This window comes from Misgurnus anguillicaudatus, chromosome 9, assembly GCF_027580225.2.
Source record: "Misgurnus anguillicaudatus chromosome 9, ASM2758022v2, whole genome shotgun sequence".
NCBI classification, from domain to species: Eukaryota; Metazoa; Chordata; class Actinopteri; order Cypriniformes; family Cobitidae; genus Misgurnus; species Misgurnus anguillicaudatus.
In genome coordinates this window covers 20780378-20797977 of record NC_073345.2, presented here as the reverse complement: position 1 = coordinate 20797977, position 17600 = coordinate 20780378, and the positions used below count along the sequence as shown (strand labels likewise).

The following is a 17600-nucleotide window of genomic DNA, read 5'->3' as shown; positions in this document are numbered from 1 at the left end:
GTGTTTCCTGCCCCATTATAAGTCAATGGGAAATTTCGGGTGCCTCTTACACCCTAGGGGTACAGCTTACACCCCAATGTTATGTATGTTCTTACAGAGCCTACCACCCTCTTCAAACAATGTAACCCACATGTTTCTACATAATCCTCGAGCAGAGCTATGACCCGTCAAAGTTCGGCGCAATGTTAAGTCAATGGGATTTTTTGGGTGGTTTTTCGCCCCCCTTTCGGAAACCCTTCACCCGATCGCTTATAAAAGTCATAGCACACCTCTCCTCAATAATCCGGTCGATTTGAGCCCTCTTTCGTGGGACTACGGCAAACCGTGCGGGACGAGTTACGCGCCGAAAAAGTGTCCAGACATAAGAATAATAATTATAACTAGATAGGTACATTTCCTGAAGAAAATGTGAGTGGTGCTTGCCGTGGCAAAATTCTGGGTAACATATATGATTATACTCCAAGCCAAAAGTAAAACGATCCAACTCCCGTGTCTCTACGATGTTCTGATGCTGAGATATAAGGCTATGTTTATCTGGTTGCTAGGGTACTGTATTTGGTTGCTAGGGAAAAAATTGGCATCCACTAGTGATTACCCGCCGAGTCACAAGTCAAACGGTCCAACCCCCGTGTCTCTACGATGTTCTGATGCGGAGATATAAGGCTTTGTTTACTCTGTTGCTAGGGTACTGTATTTGGTTGCTAGGGAAAAAAATGGCATCCACTAGTGATTACCCGCCGAGTCACAAGTCAAACGGTCCAACCCCCGTGTCTCTACGATGTTCTGATGCGGAGATATAAGGCTTTGTTTACTCTGTTGCTAGGGTACTGTATTTGGTTGCTAGGGAAAAAAATGGCATCCACTAGTGATTACCCTGCGAGTCACGAGTCAAACGGTCCAACCCCCGTGTCTCTACGATGTTCTGATGCGGAGATATAAGGCTTTGTTTACTCTGTTGCTAGGGTAATGTATTTGGTTGCTAGGGGAAAATGGCATCCACTAGTGATTACCCTCCGAGTCACGAGTCAAACGGTCCAACCCCCGTGTCTCTACGATGTTCTGATGCAAAGATATAAGGCTTTGTTTACTCTGTTGCTAGGGAACTGTATTTGGTTGCTAGGGAAAAATTTGGCATCCACTACTGATTACCCTCCGAGTCACGAGTCAAACGGTCCAACCCCTGTGTCTCTACGATGTTCTGATGCGGAGATATAAGGCTTTGTTTACTCTGTTGCTAGGGTACTGTATTTGGTTGCTAGGGAAAAACATGGCATCCACTAGTGATTACCCTCCGAGTCACGAGTCAAACGGTCCAAACCCCGTGTCTCTACGATGTTCTGATGCGGAGATATAAGGCTTTGTTTACTCTGTTGCTAGGGTACTGTATTTGGTTGCTAGGGAAAAAAATGGCATCCACTAGTGATTACCCTCCGAGTCACGAGTCAAACGGTCCAACCCCCGTGTCTCTACGATGTTCTGATGCGGAGATATGAGGCTTTGTTTACTCTGTTGCTAGGGTACTGTATTTGGTTGCTAGGGAAAAAATGGCATCCACTAGTGATTACCCTCCGAGTCACGAGTCAAACGGTCCAAACCCCCGTGTCTCTACGATGTTCTGATGCGGAGATATAAGGCTTTGTTTACTCTGTTGCTAGGGTACTGTATTTGGTTGCTAGGGAAAAAATTGGCATCCACTACTGATTACCCTCCAAGTCACGAGTCAAACGGTCCAACCCCCGTGTCTCTACGATGTTCTGATGCAGAGATATAAGGCTTAGTTTATTCGGTTGCTAGGGTGCTCAAATTTGGTTGCTAGGGGCGTGGCTTGGGAATGGCCAATTATGTGCCCAATTGGTACACCCCTAGTCACAAGTAAAACGGTCCAACCCCCGTGTCTCTACGATGTTCTGATGCGGAGATATAAGGCTTAGTTTATTCGGTTGCTAGGGTGCTCAAATTTGGTTGCTAGGGGCGTGGCTTGGGAGTGGCCAATTATGTGCCCAATTGTTACACCCCTAGTCACAAGTAAAACGGTCCAACCCCCGTGTCTCTACGATGTTCTGATTCCGAGATATAACTGTTTGAATTTTATGTTGCTAGGATGCTCAAAAGTGGTTGCTAGGGGCGTGGCTTAGTAAGTCTTTAAGGATCCTGAGAGACTGATTGGATGGCTGAGTAAAATGAGCCCACCCCCATGTCTCTATGACACTGTGGTGCAAAGATATCCATCTGGGCATTTTATAATGGCAGTCTATGGGATAGGTTGCTAGGGTGCCCAAAATGGTTGCTAGGGTAACCTTACACCCCATTGTGGGGGACATCCTGAAAGAGTCTAGCACCCTCTTCAAATGTTGTGACCCACATGGTTCTACGAAATCCTCGCTCGGACCTATGACCCGTCAAAGTTTTTCGCAATGTTAAGTCTATGGGATTTTCGCCCATTGACTTTGAATGGGCAATTTCGGGTGCCTCTTACACCCCAGGGGTACAACTTACACCCCATTGTGATGTATGTTCTTACAGAGTCTATCACCCTCTTTAAGTGTTGTAACCCACATGTTTCTACAAAAATCTCGCTCGTACCTATGACCCGTCAAAGTTTTTGCAATGTTAAGTCTATGGGTTTTTCCCCCATTGACTTTTCATTGGGGCACTTTTGGGCGCCTCTTACACCCCAGGGGTACAACTTACACCCCAATGTGATGTATGTTCTTACAGAGCCTACCACCCTCTTCAAATGTTGTAACCCACATGTTTCTACAAAATCCTCGAGCGGAGCTATGACTCGTCAAAGTTGGGCGCAATGTTAAGTCAATGGGATTTTTCGGGTGGTTTTTCGCCCCCCTTTCGGAAATCCTGCACCCGATCGCTTATAAAAGTCATAGCACACCTCTCCTCAATAAGCCGGTCGATTTGAGCCCTCTTTCATGGGTCTACGACAAACCGTGCGGGACGAGTTAGGTGCCGAAAAAACGTGCAGATGTAAGAATAAAATATAACTAGATAGAAAAGTTTGTTGACAAACTTTATGTTGGCTTGACAAAGCGTAGCCTGTACGTTTAAAACGGTTTGACAGATGTTTAGTTGGCTACGGTATCTGGCTGTTAGTATGTTTAAGTATATAGCTAGCCTGATTTATCATGAAGCTAGCATGATTAGCCTGAAGCAAGCATGAAGCTCACATGATTAGCATGAAGCTAGCATGATGCTAACATGAAATAGCATGAAGCTAGCATGATGCTAACATGAATTAGCATAAAGTTAGCATGATGCTAACATGAATTAGCACGAAGTTAGCATGATGCTAACATGAATTAGCATGAAGTTAGCATGATGCTAACATGAATTAGCATGAAGTTAGCATGATGCTAACATGAATTAGCATGAAGCTAGCATGATGCTAACATGAATAAGCATGAAGCTAACATGATGTTAACATGAATTAGCATGCAGCTAGCATGATGTTAGCATGAAGTTAGCATGATGCTAACACGAATTAGAATGAAGTTAGCATGAAGCTAGCATGGTGCTAACATGAATTAGCATGAAGTTAGCATGATGCTAACATGAATTAGCATGAAGTTAGCATGATGCTAACATGAATTAACATGAAGTTAGCATGAAGCTAGCATGATTCTAACATGAATTAGCATGAAGCTAGCATGATGTTAACATGAATTAGCATGAAGCTAGCATGATGCTAACATGAATTAGCATGAAGCTAGGATGATGCTAACATTAATTAGCATGAAGCTAGCATGATGCTAATATGAATTAGCATGAGGCTAGCATGATGCTAACATGAATTAGCATGAAGTTAGCATGATGCTAACATGAATTAGCATGAAGTTAGCATGAAGCTAGCATGATGCTAAGATTAATTAGCATGAAGCTAGCATGATGCTAATATGAATTAGCATAAAGCTAGCATGATGCTAACATGAATTAGCATGAAGTTAGCATGAAGCTAGCATGATGCTAACATTAATTAGCATGAAGCTAGCATGATGCTAACATGAATTAGCATTAAGCTAGCATGATGCTAACATGAATTAGCATGAAGCTAGCATGAAGTTAGCATGAAGCTAGCATGATGCTAACATTAATTAGCATGAAGCTAGCATGATGCTAACATGAATTAGCATGAAGTTAGCATGAAGCTAGCGTGATGCTAACATGAATTAGCATGAAGCTAGCATGATGCTAACATGAATTAGCATGAAGCTAGCATGATGCTAACATGAATTAGCATGAAGCTACCATGATGCTAACATGAATTAGCATGAAGCTAGCATGATGCTAACATGAATTAGCATGAAGCTAGCATGATGCTAACATGAATTAGCATGAAGCTAGCATGATGCTAACATGAATTAGCATGAAGCTAGCATGATGCTAACATGAATTAGCATGAAGTTAGAATGATGCTAACATGAATTAGCATGAAGCTAGAATGATGCTAACATGAATTAGCATGAAGCTAGCATGATGCTAACATGACTTAGCATGAAGCTAACATGATGCTAACATGAATTAGCATAAAGCTAGCATGATGCTAACATGAATTAGCATAAAGCTAGCATGATGCTAACATAAATTAGCATGAAGCTAGCATGATGCTAACATGAATTAGCATGAAGCTAACATGATGCTAACATAAATAAGCATGAAGTTAGCAAGATTTATTATGAAATTAGCATAAAGCTAGCATGAAACTAGCATGAAGCTAGTATGACTTAGCATGAAGCTAGCATAAGGCTAACATGACCAAAAGACCCAACCCCCATGCCTCTATGATGTTCGGATCCAGAGATATAAGGCTTTGTTTATTATGTTGCTAGGGTGCTCATATTTGGTTGCTAGGGGCGTGGCTTAATACCTCGATAAGAATCCTCAGAGACTGATTGGATGCCTGAGTAAAATGAGCCCACCCCCATGTCTCTGCGACACTGTGCTGCAAAGATATCCATCTGCACAATTTATAATGGCAGTCTATGGAATAAGTTGCTAGGGTGCCCAAAAATGGTTGCTAGGGGCGTGGCTTAATAGCTATGGGACGATCTTGAGAGACTGATTGGATGCCTGAGTAAAATGAGCCCACCCCCATGTCTCTACGACACTCTAAAATGAAGATATTCCATCTGGGACACTTTTATTCCCTTATATGGGCATGTTTCCTGCCCCATTATAAGTCAATGGGGAAATTTGGGTGCCTCTTACACCCCAGGGGTACAGCTTACACCCCAATGTGATGTATGTTCTTACACAGCCTACCAGCCTCTTCAACTGTGATAACCCACAAGTTTCTACAAATTTCTCGTTCGCAGCTATGACCCGTCAAAGTTGGTCGTAATGTTAAGTCAATGGAAATTTTGGGGTGTTTGAGCGCCCCGTTTAGGAATTCGGTAGGTCCCATCAGTTAGAAAAGTCATAGCATAAATCTACGTACCAGTCTTAAAAGTTTTGTAAAGTTTTGTGGGTGTAGCTTGAAAGCTCTAGGAGGAGTTACAGTTCGAAAAAGTGTGGACCAGAAGAATAATAATAACTAGATAGAAAAGTTTGTTGACAAACTTTATGTTGGCTTGACAAAGCGTAGCCTGTACGTTTAAAACGGTTTGACAGATGTTTAGTTTAGTAGGCTATCTGGCTGTTAGTATGTTTAAGTATATAGCTAGCCTGATTTATCATGAAGCTAGCATGATTAGCCTGAAGCAAGCATGAAGCTCACATGATTAGCATGAAGCTAGCATGATGCTTACATGAAATAGCATGAAGCTAGCATGATGCTAACATGAAATACCATGAAGCTAGCATGATGCTAACATGAATTAGCATGAAGCTAGCATGATGCTAACATGAATTAGCATGAAGTTAGCATGATGCTAACATGAATTAACATGAAGCTAGCATGATGCTAACATGAATTAGCATGAAGCTAACATGATGTTAACATAAATTAGCATGAAGCTAGCATGATGCTAACATGAATTAGCATGAAGCTAGCATGATGCTAACATGAATTAGCATGAAGTTAGCATGATGCTAACATGAATTAGCATGAAGTTAGCATGAAGCTAGCATGATGCTAACATGAATTAACATGAAGCTAACATGATGTTAACATGAATTAGCATGAAGCTAGCATGATGCTAACATGAATTAGCATGAAGCTAGGATGATGCTAACATTAATTAGCATGAAGCTAGCATGATGCTAATATGAATTAGCATGAGGCTAGCATGATGCTAACATGAATTAGCATGAAGTTAGCATGATGCTAACATGAATTAGCATGAAGTTAGCATGAAGCTAGCATGATGCTAACATTAATTAGCATGAAGTTAGCATGAAGCTAGCATGATGCTAACATTAATTAGCATGAAGCTAGCATGATGCTAATATGAATTAGCATAAAGCTAGCACGATGCTAACATGAATTAGCATGAAGTTAGCATGATGTTAACATGAATTAACATGAAGTTAGCATGAAGCTAGCATGATGCTAACATTAATTAGCATGACGCTAGCATGATGCTAACATTAATTAGCATGACGCTAGCATGATGCTAACATGAATTAGCATGAAGCTAGCGTGATGCTAACATGAATTAGCATGAAGCTAGCATGATGCTAACATGAATAAGCATGAAGCTAGCATGATGCTAACATGAATAAGCATGAAGCTAGCATGATGCTAACATGAATTAGCATGAAGCTAGCATGATGCTAACATGAATTAGCATGAAGCTAGCATGATACTAACATGAATTAGCATGAAGTTAGAATGATGCTAACATGAATTAGCATAAAGCTAGAATGATGCTAACATGAATTAGCATGAAGCTAGCATGATGCTAACATGAATTAGCATGAAGCTAGCATGATGCTAACATGAATTAGCATGAAGCTAGCATGATGCTAACATGAATTAGCATAAAGCTAGCATGATGCTAACATAAATTAGCATGAAGCTAGCATGATACTAACATGAATTAGCATGAAGCTAGCATGATGCTAACATGAATTAGCATGAAGCTAGCATGATGCTAACATGAATAAGCATGAAGTTAGCAAGATTTATTATGAAATTAGCATAAAGCTAGCATGAAACTAGCATGAAGCTAGTATGACTTAGCATGAAGCTAGCATAAGGCTAACATGACCAAAAGACCCAACCCCCATGCCTCTATGATGTTCGGATCCAGAGATATAAGGCTTTGTTTATTATGTTGCTAGGGTGCTCATATTTGGTTGCTAGGGGCGTGGCTTACTACCTCGATAAGAATCCTCAGAGACTGATTGGATGCCTGAGTAAAATGAGCCCACCCCCATGTCTCTGCGACACTGTGCTGCAAAGATATCCATCTGCGCAATTTATAATGGCAGTCTATGGAATAAGTTGCTAGCGTGCCCAAAAAATGGTTGCTAGGGGCGTGGCTTAATAGCTATGGGACGATCTTGAGAGACTGATTGGATGCCTGAGTAAAATGAGCCCACCCCCATGTCTCTACGACACTCTAAAATGAAGATATTCCATCTGGGACACTTTTATTCCCTTATATGGGCATGTTTCCTGCCCCATTATAAGTCAATGGGGAAATTTGGGTGCCTCTTACACCCCAGGGGTACAGCTTACACCCCAATGTGATGTATGTTCTTACACAGCCTACCAGCCTCTTCAACTGTGATAACCCACAAGTTTCTACAAATTTCTCGTTCGCAGCTATGACCCGTCAAAGTTGGTCGTAATGTTAAGTAAATGGAAATTTTGGGGTGTTTGAGCGCCCCGTTTAGGAATTCGGTAGGTCCCATCAGTTAGAAAAGTCATAGCATAAATCTACGTACCAGTCTTAAAAGTTTTGTAAAGTTTTGTGGGTGTAGCTTGAAAGCTCTAGGAGGAGTTACAGTTCGAAAAAGTGTGGACCAGAAGAATAATAATAATAAGCTTAGATCGAAGAACAGTATGTTGGCTTTGTCAAGCCAACATAATAAGCTTAGATCGAAGAACAGTATGTTGGCTTTGTCAAGCCAACATAATAATAATTTTTACAATAGTAATAGTGATGCCTTGCATAAATGCAAGCACCACTAATAAGTATGCAAGATAATAATAGTGATGCCTTGCATAAATGCAAGCACCACTAATAAGCTTAGATCGAAGAACAGTATGTTGGCTTTGTCAAGCCAACATAATAAATAATAAGTATGAGCAATAGTAATAGTGATGCCTTGCATAAATGCAAGCACCACTAATAATAATAATTTTTACAATAGTAATAGTGATGCCTTGCATAAATGCAAGCACCACTAATAATAATAATAATAAAAAGCCCAGTAACAACAGTACAGCGCATTTTCAATGCACTGTAAAAATATGTACTTTTAAACTACAACTTTTCGTCTAGGTCCGGTCCAGCGCGACCTAACGTAAATGCGTAGTGACGTAGGGAGGTCACGTGTTACATATATAAAACGCACATTTGCGGACCATTTTAAACAATAAACTGCCACAAAGACATTAATTAGTATCAGTTGACATACAACAACGTAAGAACGGTACTCTTTCAAGACGCTTGTAAACACTGGGGCGGAGTTTCGCGTTCGTCCTCTGTGACCTCTTGACGTCATGACGTATTGCGTGGGGTCATTTGGAGAAAAAATTATATAGATGGATGAAATGTTTGTTTATTGTTTGTTTGAAAGCAGAGGGTCTGTTCTTTTATTTGATATATTTGTATGTTTATATATTTTTAGAAGAAAATTTTCCTGGAAGGCATTTTGTGAAACTTTACAAAAAATGCTGGCAAATATTGGCTGGTGGGGAATGAGTTAACTTTACCATGCTGATATGTATGCTACTACAGATACACAACGTATCCCTAAATACGCTTGAATATGAATTCCGGTCAATTGTACCCCATACTGTCTCTGTAAGGGAAATACACTTTTGCAAGCACATGCGCAAACAAGAATGTTTGTTATGAACAGTTGTGCATCTCCTAATGATGCTTCTCTATTGCATAATACATTTTGGGGGTTGTCTACTGTGTACAGTACCTAGTACCTGATACTTTTTTAGTACCACCTCTGTTAAGGTTCCATCATTGCTAAATGCAAGATTAGCTTTCCCTTGAGCAAACGTGTTGGTATCAGACGCCAAACACTTTCATATTTTATGTAATTGCACACATCTGTATCTTTCTGTTCTCTAGACCTCCTGGCAAAAGCACATTAGGTCGTGTGATGATACCTAAAGGCAGAGGGAAGGATAAACTGTGGTGCTGTACCCGTGAACCTCTCAAACAGCCTTTGCTGAAGAAAGTCCTCAATCATGAAGAGCTCTCCCAGGACGCTTGTCAGGCCTTCACTGATATCCTCTCCACAACAGTTAACAGTGTTACATTCATAATCAATTGAATGTCTAGCTGCAATTCACTATGTTTGAGCCTTGACTGTCCCGCACCCATTTTAAAGTACATGGGCGACTATCCCTCCAAGAGAACCCGCTCGGTCAGCGAGCTCACCGATCAGATCTTTGAGGGAGCTCTGAAGGCCGAACCACTAAAGGATGAGATCTTCTGCCAGATCATAAAGCAACTAACCGAGAATCACGTGAAGTAGGTTTTTTGGGATGTTGTATTGAAAGAGTTGATCCATACGGATAGATCCACAAATCTGTAGTCTGGTTAGCCTAAACGCTGGTTCATATTATGTTTTTATGCATTGGGTTTGTTGACAGTAGTTTTATGTATGCCATGTTCAGGTACAGTGAGGAGAAGGGTTGGGAGCTGCTCTGGTTGTGCACCGGCCTCTTCCCTCCCAGCAACATGCTGCTTGCCCATGTCCAAAAGTTCCTGCAGTCCAAGAAGCACCATCCAGTAGCCCCAGACTGCATGCAGAGACTACAGAAAGCCTTACGGTAACTTCCATGCAGATAAACATTTTAAATTTACATTCAATTTTACATTAATTCACCTTTTTTTTGCAGAAATGGCTCCAGGAAGTATCCACCTCACCTTGTGGAAGTGGAGGCTATTCAGCACAAAACCACCCAGATCTTTCATAAAGTCTACTTTCCTGATGACACAGACGAGGTATGAGTTACCGCATGAAATTTGATAGATGTGTGTATCTTTGTATCAAAAAGGGGGAAATTGTGTTTATGATACTTGGTGCTTTGAGTCCGTTTAATGAATGAAAGCTTGAAGCCGGTTCATTGTTATTCTAATACAATTATTTGGTTCAAATGTCACTGTATGCTATATTCATTTTCCTGTGAGTCTCTCTCTTTCGATCAGTCTTTGAATCTCTCATTCTGGCTGTGTTTATTTATGCATGAGAAAGCTGTGAGACCGCCCTGTTGTGCACTGACCTCATTCGAATCCTCAATTAAGTTCAGAGTAATGTACACTGTATGAGAGAGAAAGCGTGAATAGACTGAAGATCCTGGAGATTCATTTTATGTTTCAAATGAATATGGGGGATGTACAGAATGCAGTATACAATGTTGAGAATGTGTAATTTTTCTCAGCTTTAAATTCTGAAAAAAAATTATTGAATAGTTTGTTGGAAAAACAAATCATAGCAGTTATGATTATTATGTACTGTGTGTTTATATTGTCTACATGTAGGTGAAATTTTAAATCTACCTAAGTGGCATCTTATCAAGTGTTTATCTTTGAAACCCACTTGTTTTTCTTCATAGGCTTTTGAGGTTGAATCAAGCACAAAAGCCAAAGATTTCTGTCTGAACATTGCTGGCAGAATGATGCTTCAATCCTCGGAGGGTTTCAGCTTGTTTGTCAAAATTTCTGACAAAGTGAGTATACGGGGTTGTCAATCATTGTCTCTTCAGATCCAGTAGCAGTGTTTTGACACACCAAATAGGTCTTCAGAGAAGGGATTATGTTCAATTATGATGTAGTAGTCAGTATTTTGGTATTCTGATATAGATTCTGTTATTTGATGTTTGCAGGTGATCAGTGTGCCAGAAGGAGATTTCTTCTTCGACTTTGTTAGACATCTGACAGACTGGATCAAAAAAGCCAGGACTGTAAAAGATGGTGATTATATTATTTACAGGATGTTTATCAGCAAAGTTTATATTTATTTGTTTATATTTGAGATGTTTGTGTTTTTTTATTCTGTAGGTGCAGTGCCTTCGCTGACCTATCAGGTGTTTTTCATGAAAAAACTTTGGACTAATACCGTACCAGGAAAGGATCCCATGGCTGATTCAATTTTCCATTACTTCCAGGTAAGAAACTATCTAATTTTTTAGGGGTGATTCACATTTTGCGTCTTTTGCGCGCTTAAGTTCGTTATTTCAAATGTAGGCGCACGGTATGCGCATAAAAAGCGACGCGTTTTTTTCCAGGCGCGTCTGCACCACATCGATTTCGGCCCTGTCCAAAATGCCGCACTTCATGTGGACTTTCGGGTCTTGTGGCCTTAAATTGCGCGTGCTCGCTTAGTCTACGAGTCCGTAGGGTGTCCCATCTGTGATTTTTAGTGTGCTCATCAGCGCCCCTTTTGAACCCTTGATGCGGTCTTCAGGGCCTCAAAATACAACTTCTGTGCACCCTCTTGGACTCGCATCAAGGGTCCCTAGAGTTTGCACTACATGATGTCATCAAAGTGTGGACTCTGAGGAGGTCCACAAGTCCGGAGTGTGCCATTTGGGACAGGGCCTCAAAAACATCTCAACTTTTCAGAATGCCGCAAGCGCATCGCAGGTCATGTAACAAGAACCAACCGACAATCGTGTTTTTCCTGCGGTTTTAGACATAGATATGTATAAAAAAAAAGGGTAGGTGTCGAGCCCGCGCTGCTGGCCGATTGAGTTGAACGTCCGCATTTGGCGGCCATCTTACCACAGGCAGCTTGCTCACTCGTAACATTGTGTTTAATGGAGCATGTACTTTTAAATGACCATAACTTGCTCAATTTTCTACCGATTTTCAAACGGTTTGGTTTGTTATAAACAAAAGATGTACCTGTGACACTGCATACTTATACAAAAAATTCATAAAACATGTTAAAGCATCCAGAATTATAGCCACGTTAATAACGTTTGTAAGAAACCAAACCGTTTGAAAATCGGTAGAAAATTGAGCAAGTTAAGAGGTAAGATGGCCGCCAGGTGATGACGTTAGAGACTCCGCCGTAACACATCTACCCTTTATTATACATATCTATGGTTTTGTGAAATGTGAACCGCCCCTCGTGAATACAGGGTCACTTTTATTTATGCCGGTACAAATGTATTTCTTTAGGAGCTCCCAAAGTACCTGCGTGGCTACCATAAGTGCTCTCTTGAGGAGGCCTTCCAGCTGGCTGCTTTAAATTACAGGGTAAGGTTTGAGGAGGACAAATCTCAGCTTCTCAACCTCCCCAAGATGTTGAAAGAGCTGGTTCCTCAGGACCTCATACGACAGCTCTCACCCGATGATTGGAAACGGGTGAGTGATCAGGATCAGTAAGCTCTTAGCTTCAGGATTCATTGCTGTTTCTATGTAAATGCTGTGAATGTATATCTCTGTGTATGCTGCAGGCTATCATCACATACTTCAATAAACATGCAGGAAAATCTCGGGAGGAAGCAAAACTGATGTTTCTAGAAATCATTTACAATTGGCCTACTTTCGGATCTGCCTTTTTTGAAGTCAAGGCAAGTTTGTCACAATATAATGTTATATACTGTACTGTATGTGTTGCTGTAGCTCAGTTGGCAGAGAATTGCATTGAATACGCATACCAATAAAATGTATACTTTAAATGCACTGTAAACCGATTCCAATTCCATAAATGTAAATATACACATTTGTCAGAAAAAATCATATTGTCCTCCATTTTTTTATGTACAAACTGATTTGTGGTTGGTTATACAAGTATACTTTGTCTAACATTGTCCCGCAGCAATCCACAGATCCAAATTTCCCAGAAGTCCTATTGATAGCGATCAACAAGCTTGGCGTTACACTTATTGATCCCAAAACAAAGGTAGGGTTAAACACCGCTTACAATGCTGAAATAAAGAAAAGTGAATGTACACGGTTAGAAAAAAATTAAAAAATTTACAGTGGCGGCTCGTGACTGCTCTTTCGAGGGGCACAAATTCAAAATATGTGTTCGGAGTGTCATGTGTGTTGCTCGTGTTTTCAAAATATGTGTTTGTTGTGTCATGTGAACCATGTGCATCACGTGTTTTGTCAAAATAAGTGCCTGCTGCACACGCGTCAAAACCGTTTATGTTCAAAGAGACGCTCACGTTCACAAAATCCACGCAAGACACTCCCTTAACAGTAAACTCTGATTACACATGAAATTATGCGAGTAACTGGCAAACGCGAGCGTCTCTTTTATCATAAACCCTTTAGACGCGTCTGCAGCAGGCACTTATTTTGACAAGACACGTCATGGATCACTCAATGCGCAGAACACATATTTTGAAATGACGAACCACACACATGAAGGGCTACATACATGTTGTGACGAACTTCACATCGTGCGCCCTCGAAAAAAGAAGTCATCGGCCGCCACTGAAAATATACAGTACACTTATGCTGTCACTGGAGCAAAACCCTTTTAAAAGGTCCTAAAATGTACTTTTAGCTTCAGATATGTATACGTTTGGTACTGATTTGAGATTAAAATAAATGAAAAATCTTTGTGGTACTAATATAAACTCTGTAGGTGCAAAGCTGCACTTATTGAAAGGGCACAGCCCCAGTGACAGATGGGGACGTAGTTTGACCATTTTAGCTAAATCTTAAGTATATTTTATATAAAGACTGTAACAGAGGATGCTTTTTTTCCTTTTTGACTAGATAAAAACATTTAGCTTTTATTATGTTGCTGTAAATTAGGAACCTTTTGATGTTGTTTTTAATCCCATTTACTCATCTGACTACAGGACATTTTGGGAACGCATCCCTTCACTAAAATCTCAAACTGGAGTAGTGGACATACATATTTCCACATTACCATTGGTAACCTAGTCAGAGGAAGCAAGCTGCTGTGTGAAACATCACTGGTAAGTCATCCTTTAAAGGTGCTCTAAGCGAATTTTTTGTTACATACAGCAAACATCTCCTCACTTTCTGCTTGCTGCCTGTCCGCTGATCAAACTGTAAAAAACCGCGATCTCTGTAGACAGCCCAGGCTCCACAAACTGCAATAACAACAAAGTGGCCAAACCTACTACCAGAAACGATAGCAAAGTGTTCCAGCCAATAAACGACAAGAAGGATTTGGGGTGGGGGTGGGGGTTGGGCTCGTTCGTGAAAGCACGGAAGGGGGGAGGGGGAGGAGTTAGCTACGCTCCGTTTGTTTGAAAACAGTTTAAACATCAACAAAAAGTAACGTCACACAGATTCGCTTAGAGCGCCCTTAATAATACAAATTGTATTATCACGTTACTAATGGATTACTGTATTTAAGTAAAATATGCTATTAAACATGTTTGTAATCATAGTTTGCTTTGTGGTTTAACAGGGATATAAGATGGATGATCTTCTCACCTCTTACATCAGTCAGATGTTGACAACTATGACCAAACAGCGCAGTTCACATGGAAACGGCAAATAGTAGAAAAGGTTTTCAATGGTGCACTGTTAAATTATGGTACAAAATACAGTACAGATCCTACACATGGGTGTTTCATGCAGGATTTATAGAGAACTGGAATATTTATTTGATTATTACATGCCAATCCTGCAGGCATACTGTGTCCTAATACAGTTCTCAATATTTAGAGCCATCATTTTTATACATGACCACATAATGAATCTTTTTAGTATTATGACTTTTTCATACCAGAGCCTTAATTGTAAATTGTGACTTTGATTTTGACCATAGCATTTTTCTTTGTCTTTTATTGTCAGTGAAGAACATGTGTAATTAAAATGCTAAATCCTGAATCCGACCTAATTTAGATGTTCCTGGTTTCAGCTCATTGTTTAATTCAATTTTGCAAATTCAATGCATCAGAAAGATTTTGAAATGCCGCAATACTTGGTTTTGCTACTTACCTCAAATATTACTTGATTTTCATCCAAGTCATGCCTTTAGGTTATAATAAAGCTTAATTTTCTATGATTTTTACTGAAATCATTGGCACATAAACATCACTTTATTAGTATTTTGAAGTTTCATCTAAAACGATTGGCTTCATTCAGCATACAATAATTAATCTTTGTAAATGATTTGTATGCATTTTATCAGTTTGAATCATCGTAATCATTTATTTTGACAAATGATTGCATCTTTAAACTTTTGTTTAAATTGTTTATTCACCTTGTTGTTACAATATCTTGTAATTGTTTTCTTATGACATGTAAAGTGCATTGTGAAACAGGATTTTGAAGAAAAATATATCTTTTACTTCAGCATAAACAAACGCTAAAATGAGGAAAACAAATACAACTAATTATCATGAAAGAAACTTAAGGCAGAAGAAAGCAGCTTGAGATGTTATTTAATTGGTAAATATTGAACAAATGTTTTTAATGTATTGTTACCATAAAATGTTGGATTTGACCTGAGTGAATAAGAAAATGCATAAAGGTGATGCTTTTTCTGAACGTGAGCCACCATTATTCATTTGTTTGTAAATATCTTGGAGGATTTTGTCGTTTCAGCTGCGTGCTGAACCACAAATCAAACATGTAAAAAATTATTTTAGTGGATTCACTAAACAAAACATGGACACCACCAGGATCATCTTCCTTTTAATACCAAGCATGCTAAGATAAACAATTTTCAGCTTTTGTCTTGAAGAAAAGTATATGGATCAAAGTCTGGATGACTTGATTTATGATCACTTTCTTACGCAATTAGTTTCTGCCTAAGAGTAATGATTCAGTCGAAACCATGAAATGGATTTGGAAAATCAAGATTTATGCACTAATATGAATGAAGAAAACATTCATTTAATCAACATGCCGAATATTTCCAGTTAACCTTGAAAAAAACCTTTATATTGCTATATAGGCTTAATGACTCAAATAATAGTATGAATATAAATCCCAAATCAATGTGGCTTTCATTTACATCCACAATAATAAAGCAAAGATTTTAACATACTGTATGTGTGCCAAAACTGACCCATTTTAAGTTAAATAACTGAACATCAGAGTTTCAGGGTTAAATATCAAGCATTAGTCTTTAACAGGTGCCTCACAGAGATGGTCCTTGATTCTCAGAGGCACCAATGCTTAATAAAGACCACACTTCATTCATCTCTGCTCATGAGAAAATGAATTCCAATGGTCTTGAAGACTAAGATAAATTGTTTAATCAAGAGTTCAACTTTGTCTTAATTAAGAGATTAAATATCTCCACCTCACCTATTTTCAAGTACTAAACTGCTTTCCACAGAGAACGCCAAACCCTGTTCCCCCGATATCAACTCACTGGATATCTGATTTATGATCTGGGTAACATCAAGGGCTGTGTCCAAACTCATTCATGATTTTCTATAGTGAATAGCACATAGTTTACAGAATTAGTTTGTAGAGAGGCACAAAACACATGGCACTGTTAAGCTATCCTATAGCTAAAAACACTACCAACCTGTGTGATTGGGGTTCAGTGGACCTTATTGGAAAACAATAAGCAAACATAAATGCAAATACTAGTACCAGGCAGTGTTTAAATTGTTATTGGCCAGCAACATATAGTTAGTTACAATGTATAGATTACACAAGTATCAGAGTGCTCAGCAAAATATTTTTCAATCAAGAAGATAAAGTCAAAAGTTCTCACTTATAAAACCTGGATTATGTTACGGTGTTGTTCACAAATTTTGGTTGTACTCACCAAACCAAAACAAGCAGTACAAGAATAAGGGATACCAGGTCAATAAGAGCATCTGTACTCCTCTGGTGTCTGAGATAGAAATGACAAGAGACAGGGAAATTGACAAATCATGAATGACAAAGATGAAAGCCAGGATGTGTACTGAGAGATGTGGCATTTACCAGCAGTAATAGCGCCATCTGCAGGTCGCTAAGTGATGTGGACAGCAAAGCGACAGAGCGAGCCCCTTCCTGCACCTGCACACCAGGCACGTAAATGTTGTTGCTGATATTCAAGTATTAACACATACAAACAGAACAGCAGCATTTGTGAACGGGAAAACAGCAGCAAGAACCAACAAAACCGTGGACCATAGAAATCAGAAGCCCAGATTTCCAAAGTTAAACCTGGAGACAACAGAAGACTAATATTTCTGTTTATTAAAATCTTAGAAATATTGTTTATAACTAGTTTATAAAAATGGAAAATAAAATAAAGGCTATTTTGCTTAAAAAATAAATTTCTGATACGTTTAACTTTAAAAACAAAATGTTTTTAAAATTATTTTACCGACCTGCAATCACGCAACAGACCACTAGGGGGCGCCGTACTCCTGGTTAAGTGTTGAGTATACATTTTTAAATGAAAAGTTAGTAGCATTTTTTTTTCCTCAGAACTGATAAATTATTATAGTGTATATCTGTTGTAATTTTAGTAAACATTTATAGATCGCAAATGATACAGACTGAATTGATATAGGAGATAAACAATACACTCAAAAAATAACAGTACTCCTAAGT

The 17600-nt window shown here is 39.3% G+C and overlaps 1 protein-coding gene across 2 annotated transcripts in view; it reads left to right on the top strand.

The window, feature by feature from the left end:
• The window catches only part of myo7ab (myosin VIIAb), an 87066-nt gene extending 71529 nt beyond the window's left edge, over positions 1–15537 (top strand). For both annotated transcript variants that reach the window (XM_055179766.2, XM_055179765.2), the window contains 12 exons: positions 9213–9370; positions 9464–9617; positions 9764–9919; positions 9989–10094; positions 10706–10819; positions 10976–11063; positions 11151–11257; positions 12276–12461; positions 12554–12670; positions 12919–13002; positions 13916–14035; positions 14497–15537. In XM_055179766.2, coding sequence (XP_055035741.2) covers positions 9213–9370; positions 9464–9617; positions 9764–9919; positions 9989–10094; positions 10706–10819; positions 10976–11063; positions 11151–11257; positions 12276–12461; positions 12554–12670; positions 12919–13002; positions 13916–14035; positions 14497–14589 — 1483 coding nt within the window. In that variant the 3' untranslated portion in view covers positions 14590–15537. The remainder of the gene's footprint in view (positions 1–9212; positions 9371–9463; positions 9618–9763; positions 9920–9988; positions 10095–10705; positions 10820–10975; positions 11064–11150; positions 11258–12275; positions 12462–12553; positions 12671–12918; positions 13003–13915; positions 14036–14496) is intronic.
• Positions 15538–17600: the final 2063 nt, after the last annotated feature.